Below are 13811 nucleotides of genomic sequence, written 5' to 3' on the forward strand. Positions count from 1 at the left end.
ACTTGCTGAACAAATACTTTATGAAAATTCAAGATATGTATGTAATGGTCCTACGAAGGGTGCCATTCATATTTTTCAGGGGAAAACACACAAAAAAGGTCAACTTCGGAATGAGTTCTCACTCGTTTCCATATGAAAGCAGTATATAATCTCCAGCAGTGATTCTCAAAAGGGTAGTCTCAAAGGGAACTTGTACTTAGATCATACGATAAGAATCGAATCCAACCCAGAGGGACCATTCAATTCAGTTCAGATAATTCTTCACTATTTTCATGTCGTTCCCACTGAAGAGATTTAGAAAATTGGCCTATTTGCTCCTAAATGAAAATGATTCACTCAAGTTTCCTGGGAGGATTAAAGGGGGCATAGGCAGAATTTGACTGGTTTAATTTGTATTAGAGTTTTAAAAAATTTAGGTTCAGTTTGATGTCCAGATTCATTTGTTTCCACCTGGGGATTATTAACTAGTAACTTACTTTTATCCAATAATTTAGTTTTGATACTGCACACTGACAGCAAAACCACTTGCCTTTGTCATTAAAGGAAGCAAGAAGAGGCGTGGGAGGGTTGGTGGAGACTCCCAGGGCCATGCTCCCAGGAGGTGGTTTAAAAACCCCTTGTTTAGGCTACAAAGCAGATGCAGCTTTCAAAGGGTGCATCAGGAACCCACAGCTAAGCCCCTGGCATTGAAACTGGTCATCCATCTCGACAGATTCCCCCAACCCCTTAGGCTAGACCGACAAACCCAATCCTGGGCTTACGAGTTCCCTTACCTGAGTGAATCTTCGGACGAGGCACGTCTTCCCCACACCAGCGTTGCCAATTAAAACAATTTTGAACAGGAAATCATAATCTTCCATACTCATTTACACAGCTGCAAGGCAAACACAGGCAAAAGTGAGAAGGGCCCAGTCAGACTTGCCCACAGAGCTCAAGCTGCACCAGCCTCGTCTCCGGGGGAACAGGTCTGACTCATTTAAAGAGCAATTTAAAGCTCCCCTCTGGTGACCCTGCCAGCGAGACAGAAACACAGGTGTTTGGTCACAGACGGACTTTATTCCTTCTCAGCTACCTCATGCCACAGAGAATAAATGACGCAGATGTCCTTTCACCTGGTAACCTTTATTCCTCCAAGCTATCATGTCACAGTTTCCTCCTGCAATAAATCTGTTTTCTTTCAGCATGAAAAGGAGATGACAAATCCATGTGCAGGCAAGCTGGGGTGCAAAAAAGCAAGGACAATAGAAAGCCCATCCAGAGCTTAAAGGACATTTACGGAATGTATATGACTGGAAAGAAGTGCTAGCGACGGGGAGACTGAATGAAGGGGAAGGAACCATAAAGGGCCCTTTTAGTCTCCTGCTTCTGGAAGTCTTAGGGTCCTACCAACGGTAGTCATAGCCATCTTTCCCCTCTACCTCCTATACGTCTCCTGCCAACATGCTGATGCTACAGGGCCTCCCAAAGTGCCTGTCTGTGCACTCCTCTGGGCTTTGGTATGTGCCATTTCTTCTGCCTGGGATGCCCTCCCTTCCACCCATTCTGTACCTTGAAGTCCTTGAAGTCCAATGCCAGCATCTCTTTCTCTGTGAATCTTTCACTGATCTTCCCCAGATAAAGCTAAACACTTTCACCACTCCTCTGTCCTAAAACTTCACTTGCTGTATACAATTCTTTGTTCAAATATCTGCCTCATCCTTAAGGGATGGGATTATGCCTTTCAGCTCTATTTCCTAGCCTCTGGGACAGAGTTACACTTTGTAAATGTCTATCCTATTGAAATAAAAAATTAGTTAATGGGCATGTTGCTTATGTGTAGACCTTAGTTTCTCCAACTGTGCTAGAAAGACTGTGACTAAAAGGGCATACTAAAAGAATGCTCTGTCTACTTCAGTGGACTGCCGTTAAGATTTTTAAAAACTTACAAAAGAACCTTATACAAAAGTTACCCAGGTGTGGTGGCGTGCTCCTGTAATCCCAGCTACTCAGGAGGCTGAGGCACAAGAATTGCTTGAACCCAGGAGGCAGAGGTTGCAGTGAGCCGAGATCACACCACCGCCCTCCAGCCTGGGTGACAGAGCAACACTCTGCCTAAAAAAAAAACCAACCTTGATACACATAAAGCGCTATCCTGGTAAAAGGAATTTTAATCTACTGGGTGCCTACTATAGTACTACAGGAAATACAGAGAAGAGACAATGTCTGCCCTCAAGACCAACATGAGAAAAGTTAAATAATGGGGAAAAAAAAGCTAAATAACAATTTGCGCCAACAGTGGAGCTCTCTTCCTAAGGTGTAGGCAGAACAGACGCAGTAGACTCTGGAGAGACAGGAAATGGGCAATAAGGGAGCTCATGAGGGGAAAGGTGCTCTGGAGAGTAGGGAAGCCTCAGGGTCACTCCTACCAGCAGACCTGGAGCTCAAATGCCGGTAGCCTTGTAGGGCAGAGAGCAGAGCCCAATTAGCTGAACCTGTCAACTAGCCAGGGGAGTAAATTCCATGTGTGCAAAGATGATGCCTGTGTAGATTTCAGTTAATCCTTGGAAAAATAACTGACAACCAAGCCAACATGTAGGTGGCAGCTCATGGGGTTCCATCCCAGTTCACTGGGACTGTGAAGGAAAAACATTTCTCTGTACAAGAATCTGGGTCCATGAGCAGTGGTAGCATTATACTTGGCCCTTTATGTGTATTTCCATTTGTTTCTACAAGTATACGAGGTTTGTATTTACTAACACATTATCTATTTTACAGGTTAGTGAACTGCGGTTAAAGGAAATTTAGAAGGTGGCCTGAAATCATAAAGCTAAGAGCCAGACTTCATGTTCCAAAGGCATATAGTATCATAAAAAAATGAAGCCAGAGAGACCGAGGTTCATACCTGGCTGCACTGACCTTCTAAGCCTGTGCCTTTGGGCAAATGACAATTTTTCAAAACCTCAGCTTCCCCATCAACAAAATGGGGCTAATAACACCTATACCACAGAATTGTGAATGCTTGAAAGAACGCATGGGAGCCCCTAAGGACAGTACCTGGCTCTTTGTCACCCAAACTCCTTAAAATGATTCTCAAATTTTCCATGATCTGGTTCCTGCTGTCACTGCCAGCTCTGTCTCCTACCACTCTCCTCACAATCCACATTCTAGGCTCACTGGATTTCCTCAGTTGCTTAAACACGATGGGACTGCCTTTCTCCTCAGACCTTCACATATATTGTTCCGTCTGCCTAGAACACAAAACACAATTGAACCTTGCACCTTTGCCCACCACCCCAAACCTCCTCTAGATCTCAGCTTCAACATGACTTCCTCCAGTCTGCTCCTTTAACCTACGAAGGGCCTGGGCCTCCCCGCTCTAGGCTCCCACAATGCCCTCCTCCTCTCCTGCTGTAAACTCACCATGCTACCTGTAATTAATTATTCACATATCTCACACTCCGGCCCCATCCCTCAGCACCTCAGTCCTACACACGTGTACACTCATGACTGTGAGCAGCATGAGAGCAATGAGGTGTGTAGTTGAGTCCAGATCCTAACCCCTCCCCATCATCATCGTCTCATTCTATATTACTAAGTCATTTAATCCTCAAAACAACCCTATGAGGGGGATGCTATACTATTAGTATCCTAATTTGGTAGAGGGGGCTGCTGAGACACAAGAGAAGTTAAATAAGCAGTTAAATAAGGTCCCACGGCTGATAACTAGTGGAGCTGAGATTCATACCCAGATAATCTGGCTCTCGCATTCATGTCCTTGAACCACTACCCAAGTGACTTTCACAATGCTGGCTCAGAGCAAAAGCTCAAGAAAGATGGATGAATTACATGATGAAGGGCAGGCACTTAATCAATGTGATCACTCTTTCCTCTTCCCCTCTGGCTTCAAATATAAAACTCTACCACCCTGTAGAAGTTAAATAAGAATCAAAGTCAAACTCCTGATAAACACTCAGGGCCTGATAAACACTCAGGGACATGATATGTAAACTAAAATTCAATAAAGCTATTAGAAAGAAAAATAATAAAACTCACGGAAAGGCACACGGGCAGCAGGAAGGCATGAGGCTCTGTGGACCACAACTCTCTGCTTTCATAAGCCCATAAGAAACAGGAAACACAGGACTGGCCTGCATTCTTTTTCTGTGCCTAGATTGTTTGACACACACTTATTTCTACATCTTTGCTGGAGGTCAAAGAACCAAAGCAGGAAATCCAGAGGAGAATGTCAAAAATAAAGACTTTAGAAACAGGGCTCTTAAAGAAGGTTCACAGTGCCCCAATGATGCACCTTTAGAAAAAGAAGGTGAAAAAAAGGCTTTGTCATAGTGAACATTATCTCATGTGGTTACCACCTGGAGCAGGCTACAGAATAAGTTAAGACACTACCCCTTTCTATAAGAAATTACTCTAATGCTCTGTTGAATGTGTTTTTGTTTGTTTTGCTTTCTTTTGTTTTTGAGGCAGGATCTTGGTCTGTTGCCTACGCTGGAGTGCAGTGGCACGATCACGTATCAAACGACCCTCCTGCCTCAGCCTCCCAAGTAGGTGGGATTACAGACACAAGCCACTGTGCCCAGCTAATTAAAAAAAATTTTTTTTTAGAGACGGGGTCTCACTATGTTACCCAGGCTTGTCTTGAACTCCTGGCCTCCATTAATCTTTCCACCTCAGCCTTCCAAAGTGCTGGGATTACAGGCATGAGCCACTATGCCAAAATGTTGGATGTTTTTTAAATGGACCTCTGGGTAAAAATTGGTCTTTAATAATGCTGGCTGTCTATGGATAAAGCTGGACTGTAAACTCCAGGTTATCTGTTGTAGTTACTGTTTTGCTTCTAATAGAAAACACATTACTGAACGAAAAGATCACAAGATTATCTGCAAAATTCTACTCTTTGAAGAAGCCTTTCTGTTTGGTACATAAAGTAACAGCCCAGGCATCACCAATCCGCATGTGATGAGACAGCATTTCCCCCTGAATAAGGGTGTAAATTCAGAAGCATTTACACCCAGCCCTAAATTGACAACAAAAGTCATGCCTCATCTAGGGAGCAGACATGCCACAAGATATGCTACTAACCAAACACTACTGCAGTATTTTATATTCTATTATTGTTAACATTGATAACAGCTTAACATTGCTAACATTGATATTCGGTGCTTTTTATGTCTTAGGTACTCTTCTATATGTATTTACTCATTTAATCCTCATAACTCTATGATGTAAGTACTCGTATTATCCCTAACTTGCAGAAGAGGAAGCTGAGACAGAGATATCATCCTAAAATCACACAGCTAGTTAGCCTCAGGACCAGGATTCAAACCTAGATCCATCTGACCCCAAAGCCTAGTTCTTTCTGCAACAGGATGCTTCTACCCCCTGCCTTGTAATTGACATTGTCTCTCTGTCATGAGAGCTAGAGGCTCAGCTGAATGAGGCCCCAGGCCCTTTGAACTGCAGTGTTCTAGAATCTCCCTGCTCTGGAAGCAACACACCCACACTGATGGAGCCACACACTGAACTTCAGATTACACAAGCGCTGCTCCTCACCTTGCCCTCCAGCCCAGGATTCTTTCAGGACCTGAAGTCACACTTCAGCTGCATCACTCTCACAATTCAGTCATCATTCATCCCTGTAAGTAAGTACCAGGCACAGGGAATATAAACAGGAGCACAGATGAGCAAGCAAAATCCCCAGTATCATCATCACCACAACAGTTGTAAATAAATGGATACATGCATAAGATTCAAACTGGAAAAATAGATGAGCAAGATAAAAAAATGAATTTTAAAAAGGCACAGGAAATGAAATCTAGTATGAAAAGCTTAAAAGAAAACAAAACCATTCTAAGCAACGTGAATTTGGCAACATTTAAACCATTCTTTAAAAGTGGCCTTTACCAGGCATGGTGGCTCATGCCTGTAACCCTAGCATTTTGGAAGGCTGAGGCAGGAGGATCATTTGAGCCCAGGAGTTCAAGGTTGCAGTGACCCATGATCACACCACTGCATTCCACCCTGAGCAACACAGTGGGACTCTATCAATAAATCAATGAATAAGTGGCCTTAAAAAAGCCTGTATTCACTGTTGCACACCTGTGCATTTTTCCTCTTTCCCTTTGGGGCTCAATGTAACAGATAAAGTCAGAGGCCAGGTCTTTTCCCCAACTTTCTGACACACCTCCAACCCCAGTCCCCTAAAATATTTTGGTGACTTGTCCTTATTCAAAAACTGTGTGTCTCAGGCAGGTCCTTTGGGGCTTGACTTGGTCTGTAGAGGGAGGAGCTGGGTAAACAGGCAACAAGGCCCCTTCCCATGGCAGCAAGTGTGGTTATTCTTTCATACCAAAGAGGCAGCGTAGGCAATGAAGCAAGAGGGCCTGGGTCTGTTAAAGAGCACTGTGTAGTTTCCTTATCCACAAAATGGGGATGATATTAGAACCTATACCACTGAGTTGCGTGAGAGGCAAATAAGATAATATATGGACAGGTACTCCTTTTAAAAATATATAAATAGTTTTTCCCACCATTCTGACAAAAGTCATACATACTGATTGCAGAAAATACAGACAAGCAAAAAGGAAAAGAAAATCATCTATCATCTCCTTCCCTACCCAGACCTTCTCTGGGGAATAATTAGTTAGCATTCTGGTATACATCCTTCTAGTCTTTTTCTTTTTTCTTTTTAGACAGAATTTCACTCCTATTGCCCAGGCTGGAGTGCAATGGCGCGATCTCGGCTCACTGCAACCTCTGCCTCCTGGGTTCAAGTGATTCTCCTGCCTTAGCCTCCCCAGTAGCTGGGATTACAGGCATGCGCCACCACGCCTGGCTAATTTGTATTTTTAATAGAGACAGGGTTTCTCCATGTTGGTCACACTGGTCTCGAACTCCCAACCTCAGGTGATTCGCCCACCTCAGCCTCCCAAAGTGCTGGGATTATAGGCGTGAGCCACTGCACCTGGCTCTAGTCTTTTTCTTTATATATACTCGTTGTCTATGTGTATATTTTATTTAAAATTTATTAATTTAAAAAACAAAAACAACATCATAGGATTATATAATTTTTTTCTATAGAATGGTATTTTCCCAAACCCAAAATCAGAACTCATGGTCTGCAAATAGAACCGATTACCAGAGACCCTCAAAATTCATTCAACGTTTGGTCATATGACCCTAGACACTCAGTAAGTTGGGGGTGTGGAGGATAGCTTCACAGTAACATAACTCTGAGAAATACTAAATATTATCACCCAATCTTGGAGGTTTAAAATGTTCTGAAAATTCCCATAATGAAGGCTAGTTAACTTCATTTAATCCAGGATTTACCAAATATGATTTTAGCTGAGAATTCTTTTCTCCTATAAAACACCTTTTTTTTTTTTTTTTTTTTGAGACGGAGTCTCGCTCTGTCGCTCAGGCTGGAGTACAGTGGCCCAATCTCGGCTCACTGCAAGCTCCGCCTCCTAGGTTCACGCCATTCTCCTGCCTCAGCTAGGGCACCCGCTATCGCGCCCAGCTAATTTTTTGTATTTTTAGTAGAAACGGGGTTTCACCATGTTAGATAGGATGGTCTGGATCTCCCGACCTTGTGATCCGCCCACCTCGGCCTCCCAAAGTGCTGGGATTACAGGCATGAGCCACCCAGCCGGGCATAAAACACCTTTTATATATGTCTTGTTACTAGGGCTCCATGAAACATTAGTGTAGTAAACACTATCATATTTTATAGCATTTGAAATAAGAGCTGCCCAGGTAGGGTTGCCAGATACAGTTAAAAAAAAAAAATAATAAGAAGAAATCCAGGTCATGTCACCCTGACCACGTCAAATTTCAGTTTCAGATGGTCAGATGTCAACAAATACATTTTAATATAAATTTGTTCCAAATATTGCATGAGACATATTTTAAAGTTTGTTGGTTATCTGAAATTCAAAATGAACTGGACATCCTATCTCAGTACTCAGATCGCAGTAGAAATAGAGGCCTTAGGCATAACACCATGCTTGCCCAGAAGCTATGGAGGGTGATGGGCAGGGCATGAGAAACAAGATATCCCTGATAAATCCAAAACAACCAGAGGAATAAAAAAGGGCAAGTAAAATTTCAAGAAGGCATCATAGGGGTTCTTTAGAATCTGGGCCAGACTCTGGAGGGTGGGTTCAGACTGGCACAGAGGGCTCAGCAGGTGAGTCTCACCCTCTTTGATGATCCCAGAGCACTGTGGACCTCCCTCCAAGTATGTCCCCACATGTGCGTCTGGCCCGTGGAAGGAGCCATGCTATATGTGTCTCTCACCCTTACTATCCTTAAGGACAAGGACTGTACCTCAACAAGACACCTGTCTCTTCTTATCCCACTGTTGTGTTCAGTAAGTGTACATTGAATTGAAAGCCTTTGATCCATCTTTCCACCTAACAAGGTTCTGTCCCTGGAAGCTCATTATTGCTTAATCACTAGGAGGCAATTACTAACTATTACTATAATCAACTGCTGCAAGCTCACTTGCTTTACATCAGCTGCTAATTTCATGTTATTGCAAGTTAATTATTCTCCTTGGCCACAAATGTCAAACACCCACCTGTGCTGTGGCTGCTCCTTATTCACCAGACTGTAAACTCCAGCATTTTTACATGGCCCTTTATAGTTTACAAAATTCTTTCACAGACATTATCTAATCCGGACCTCCCAACAACTTCAAGAGAAAGCTCTAATCATTCTGCAAGTGAGGAAACTGAGGGTTTAGGTGATGAAGTGACTGACTTACTCTGACACACTAGTGAGTCACAAGGTGGCCTCGGTATCCTGGCCACCTAGAATTTCTCCTCTGCCCGAACATACTATGTGTTCCCAGGTTCCTGGCCATTTGGACCATGATTTGAACACACTGTGTGCTAGGAATGGTGCTAAATGTTTTCCATATGTAATCTTATGTAATCTTTTCAGTAGTCCATCAAATGGGTATTAATATTCCCATTATACAGATAAGAAAATTGAGGTTCAGAGAGATTAATTAGTTCAAAAATCAAACAGCTAATGAGTAAAAGTGCCTGGATTCAAAACCCAGGTCTTTCTGGAAAAAAAATTAAGTTGGAGGTCTGTCTCACTCCTTATACTAAAATAAATTCTGGATGAATTCAAAATTTGGATCTAAAAAAACTGAAGGCATAAAAGTACTAGAAGAAAACATTATATATAAATATATATATATATACACACACACACACACACATAAAATCTTAGAGAAGGCTTTTTAAGAATTACTCAAAATCAAGGCTATAAAGTAAAAAGACTGACAAATTTCATTAAATGTTTCAAAAATTCTAAATGGCAAAACAATAAAAATGAAAAACCGACTAAATATTTGCAATATATATTATTAAGGTCTAACTGATTACATGCATAGAAAGTTCCTGGCCGGGCGCGGTGGCTCAAGCCTGTAATCCCAGCACTTTGGGAGGCCGAGACGGGCGGATCACGAGGTCAGGAGATCGAGACCATCCTGGCTAACATGGTGAAACCCCGTCTCTACTAAAAAATACAAAAAAACTAGCCGGGCGAGGTGGCGGGCGCCTGTAGTCCCAGCTACTCGGGAGGCTGAGGCAGGAGAATGGCGTAAACCCAGGAGGCGGAGCTTGCAGTGAGCTGAGATCTGGCCACTGCACTCCAGCCTGGGCGACAGAGCGAGACTCCATCTCAAAAAGAAAAAAAGAAAGAAAGTTCCTATAAAATGAATATGAAAATTCAATAACCCCTAAAAAAAACAGGCTAAGGACATGAGCAGATAATTCACAAGAAAGGAATAAAAATAGCACTTACATTTTTTTTTAAACTGATCAACTTTACTCACAAAAGTAAATTCAAACTATAGTAAATTTATAATTATAAATTATAATTTTAACTATCTATAGTTATAACAAGAGGCCATTCATCTCAGATTGGCCAAGTTTATCCTGTACTGGTGACAGTATAGAGAAATGGGGCACTTGTATACTACTGGTGGGAGGTAAATCAATGCAACCTCTATGGAGAGCACTATCGATTTAAAGCTAAAAACGCTATTACAAACCCTCTGACCCAGCAACTGCACTTCCAGGAATCTATCACATTTATACTCACAAAGGCACAAGTAGTGGGATATTTATTACAACAGTATTTGGAATAGCAATTATAAAAACAACCTAAAAGTCCATCAGCAGAAAATGGTTATATAGATTAAGGTAGCCATACAACAATGGACCACCACACAGCCTGCTATGGATATCTGCAAGATATATTAAATGAAAGAAGCAAGGCAAAGAATGGTGTGTTTATAGTATGAAGAAATGGTGGGGGCATATGATTCTATATCTGTATAGGCACAAGATATTTTTGGAATGATACAAAAAAACTGGCAACAGTAGTTGCCCCTGGGGAGGCTATAATATTTAGCTCTTTCTAGGAAAGAAGACAACCTCCAACTCTTAAATTATACTCAGCCCTTTTATTCAGTCTATAGTAGTGATTCAAAAGAAAGACAGTTTTCCTAATACAGGGAGAGAGGCCCTGTTTCACAAAAAAGATCTATTCGGGGTGCTCTGTTTCAATCTTTCTGTCTTTCTCTTTGTCTGCCTAGCTGCACCCCTTCATGGGACACGGACCCCAAGAAGGAATGTCCCACCCAGACTCTGGAGTTGCTTTTCCAGTTCATTGTGTGTATTACTGCCTTCTCTAAACCATGTCTCAGCATAGTGAGTCTCTACAAGGAGGATTCATTCTTTCAGACCAATTTCCCTCAAAACCAAGTATCCACAGTATGGCAGCCAAAACCAATGGATCAAACAATAGCTTGCTTGTGTCATGAATAAAAACAAAACTCTCACACATTCGTACAGCTTAGAAATTACTCTCACTTCACTCTGACACAGAACATTTCTGAGGAAGCAGAAGGAGCTCATCTTTTTCTCCCCATTTTACAGAGATGAGATTTGAAACCAAGATAGTGACTTGCCTCAGGCCATGCAGCATGTAAGCAACAGAGCCAGAAGAGCAAACACAGGTCCGCTGACTCCAAATCAGAGCTGCTGCCAGGACAAATAAGATCTGCAAATATAAATCCCTACTGGGCAAGGCCACAGACAAAACCATCAGGGGAGCTGGCATGAACACATGCCATGGTGTGGGGGTGGAGTTAGGAGGAAGGAACTTAGAAGCAGCCCTTGGAATACTTTTTAAGATATGCAAAAGTAAAATGAAAATCAAAATAAAGCAGGCCTGAGACCTCCACAAGACTATTTTCAAAAATCAAGACAATCAAATATTCAATTTTATTCTTTGTATATTATGTTTGATATTTTCCTAATTCCTAGAAATACAAAACAGATTTGGGATTCCAAACATGAGAATGATTCCACAAAGCAGCATTTTGTCAGCATTAACCCAAGCAAACACCTGAATTATCTTCTGGTGCTCTTTCTGCCGTAGTGAGAAGTTGGCCATAGGGAGCATCCCTGCACTAAGCACAGATTTGGTTTTCCACAGATGGGTGAGAGCAGAAGGGAGGAGGCCACCGCTTAGGACCCACTCAGTTAACTCCCCAGGCAGGGCTAATTTGTTTTGTACCACAGCACCTGGGAGCAGGTGTTTGACAAAGAGGCTCAGATGTGCCTGGAAATGCTCGTGCTTTGTTTCCTGGGGGAAGAAAAAGGATACCCATCCCACTCATCAACCCCTTTCCAAGTTGGAGAACTTCTATCTGCAAAACATGTTTGTTAAACGGCCCTAAAAAAGGACCTTGCAGACCCAACTCGCTGTTTCTGTCTTCTGCACAAGTAGGTGGGGCTCCCTCTGTTGTCCTCCAACAAAAAACAATACCACTGCAAAGAGCTCTGGGCTTTGCCCCATTGCCCTCCCAGTTGTATTCTCTAAATCAGGGACCGTGTCTAATCTTTCCTCTGCAGAAGCTTCCCTGCGCCTGCTTGGCTGGACCGGAAGAACCTTCTTATCGGCTTATTCAGTCTCCTCCCCCAAGGCTGAACACACAAAGCAGCCTGGCCAGGCAGCCAGAGGTCAGAGCCATGGCTCAGAACTGGGCTCAAGTCTTTCCCCTGATGGTCCTCTGCCCCGGAGATCAGAGGCCTACCAGGAACAGAGATGTCTTCTCCCTGATGGAAGACTGTCATACCAGGCTGGACCCCTCCCTCAGCTGTTCAGATTCCCTCCTCACTGGAAGCAGGAGAAAAAGTGATACGGAAGCAAGTATCCACATGCTCAGCAACCTGAATAGATGAAGACAAAAGAAGAACTCTCCCAAGTTTGTCTCTCAAGTTTGTGACAGGTCCTGTGTCAAGCAGAAGAATGACTACTTGTCTAGAGCTTTACACATAGCAGACCATTATTGCATCCTTGAATCAGCCCCATTGAGCAGAATTTCTTACATACTGTCACTATCAATATGTTTTTTCATCTATAGAGCACTTTTAGTTTCCTAAGTGTTTTCCAGTGCATTATGTTGGCAAATTCCTGTATCATGTCAAATTCTTATGCAGAAGATAGGGTACAAATTTTCCGTCAACAGGGACGGACACACACACACACACACACACACACACACACACAGCATACCATAACCTATCTGTCACCAAGTCCTGCTTGACTACACCCCTGCTTAACCCCTGTCTCTACTGCACCAACATGGCTCAGGGCCTCATCCAGCTCTCCCCCACCCAGCCTCCTGTGGACTTTTTTTTTTTTTGCAACGGAGTCTCGCTCTGTCGCCCAAGCTGGAGTGCAGTGGCCGGATCTCAGCTCACTGCAAGCTCCGCCTTCTGGGTTCACGCCATTCTCCTGCCTCAGCCTCCCGAGTAGCTGGGACTACAGGCGCCCGCCACCTCGCCCGGCTAGTTTTTTGTACTTTTAGTAGAGACGGGGTTTCACCGTGTTAGCCAGGATGGTCTCGATCTCCTGACCTTGTAATCCGCCCGCCTTGGCCTCCCAAAGTGCTGGGATTACAGACTTGAGCCACCGCGCCCGGCCTGCCTCCCGTGGACTTCTAACCTGGTTTCCTGCGGCCAGTTTATGAAGTGTTTTCCCAAAAGTGCCAACTAATTATCAGCCTTGAGGATGCAGTTAAACTCCTTAGGTAGGTTGGTGTAACAAGGCTCTTCATAATCTGGCCGAAATTCACCTCTTTTCAATTCCCATATACCTTAGACTCCATCACATAACAATGAACTCTGGGCTCCTTAAACTTGAATTCAACAAGTATTTATTAAAGAAATAGCCAAAAAGCGGGAACCTTTTTTTTCTTTTTGAGCAGAGTTTCTTGTCATCCAGGCTGAAGTGCAATGGCGAGATCCCAGCTCACTGCAACCTCCACCTCCCAGGTTCAAGCAATTCTCCTGTCTCAGCTTCCCGAGTAGCTGGGATTACAGGCACCCACCACCATGCCCAGCTAGTTTTTGTATTTTTAGTAGAGACTGAGTTTCACCATGTTGGCCAGGCTGTTCTCAAACTTCTGACCTCAGGCAATCCGCCTGCCTCGGCCTCCCAAAGTGCTGGAATTACAGGCTTGAGCCATCACGCTTGGCCAAAAACGGGGAAATTTTTAAGCCAAAATAAGTAGTCTCTTTCAAAGAGTTCTAGATTTCAAAAAGTCTATGAAATCAATAATTCTGTAACCATGCTGCAGGGTACAGTTTGAGGGCTGGGTGGAAGATGTGGATGTGTAAAACTTACCAACAGATGGAACCTGAGGGAAATCCTAAAGAAAATATAAATTCTGGCATTTTAATCCCAGGAACAACATGCCCAGGGAGCCAAAACACGAAAAA

General features: G+C 43.2%; 1 protein-coding gene across 10 annotated transcripts in view; it reads right to left on the reverse strand.

Annotated features, from left to right (window-relative positions):
* RAB30 (RAB30, member RAS oncogene family) overlaps window positions 1-13811 on the reverse strand; it is a 110661-nt gene that overhangs the window by 18321 nt on the left and 78529 nt on the right. For 5 of the 10 annotated variants that reach the window (XM_017875208.1, XM_017875212.1, XM_017875215.1 and 2 more), the window contains one exon: window positions 774-874. In XM_017875208.1, the coding sequence (XP_017730697.1) occupies window positions 774-866 (93 nt within the window). In that variant the 5' untranslated portion in view covers window positions 867-874. Of the gene's footprint in view, window positions 1-773; window positions 1082-1548; window positions 1571-5550; window positions 5634-13811 lie in introns of those variants that run through there. The other 5 variants (XM_017875209.1, XM_017875211.1, XM_017875210.1 and 2 more) reach the window with 3 other exon arrangements.

The sequence above is a fragment of the Rhinopithecus bieti genome, unplaced genomic scaffold (assembly GCF_001698545.2).
Source record: "Rhinopithecus bieti isolate Rb0 unplaced genomic scaffold, ASM169854v2 scaffold_9667, whole genome shotgun sequence".
Taxonomy (NCBI): domain Eukaryota; kingdom Metazoa; phylum Chordata; class Mammalia; order Primates; family Cercopithecidae; genus Rhinopithecus; species Rhinopithecus bieti.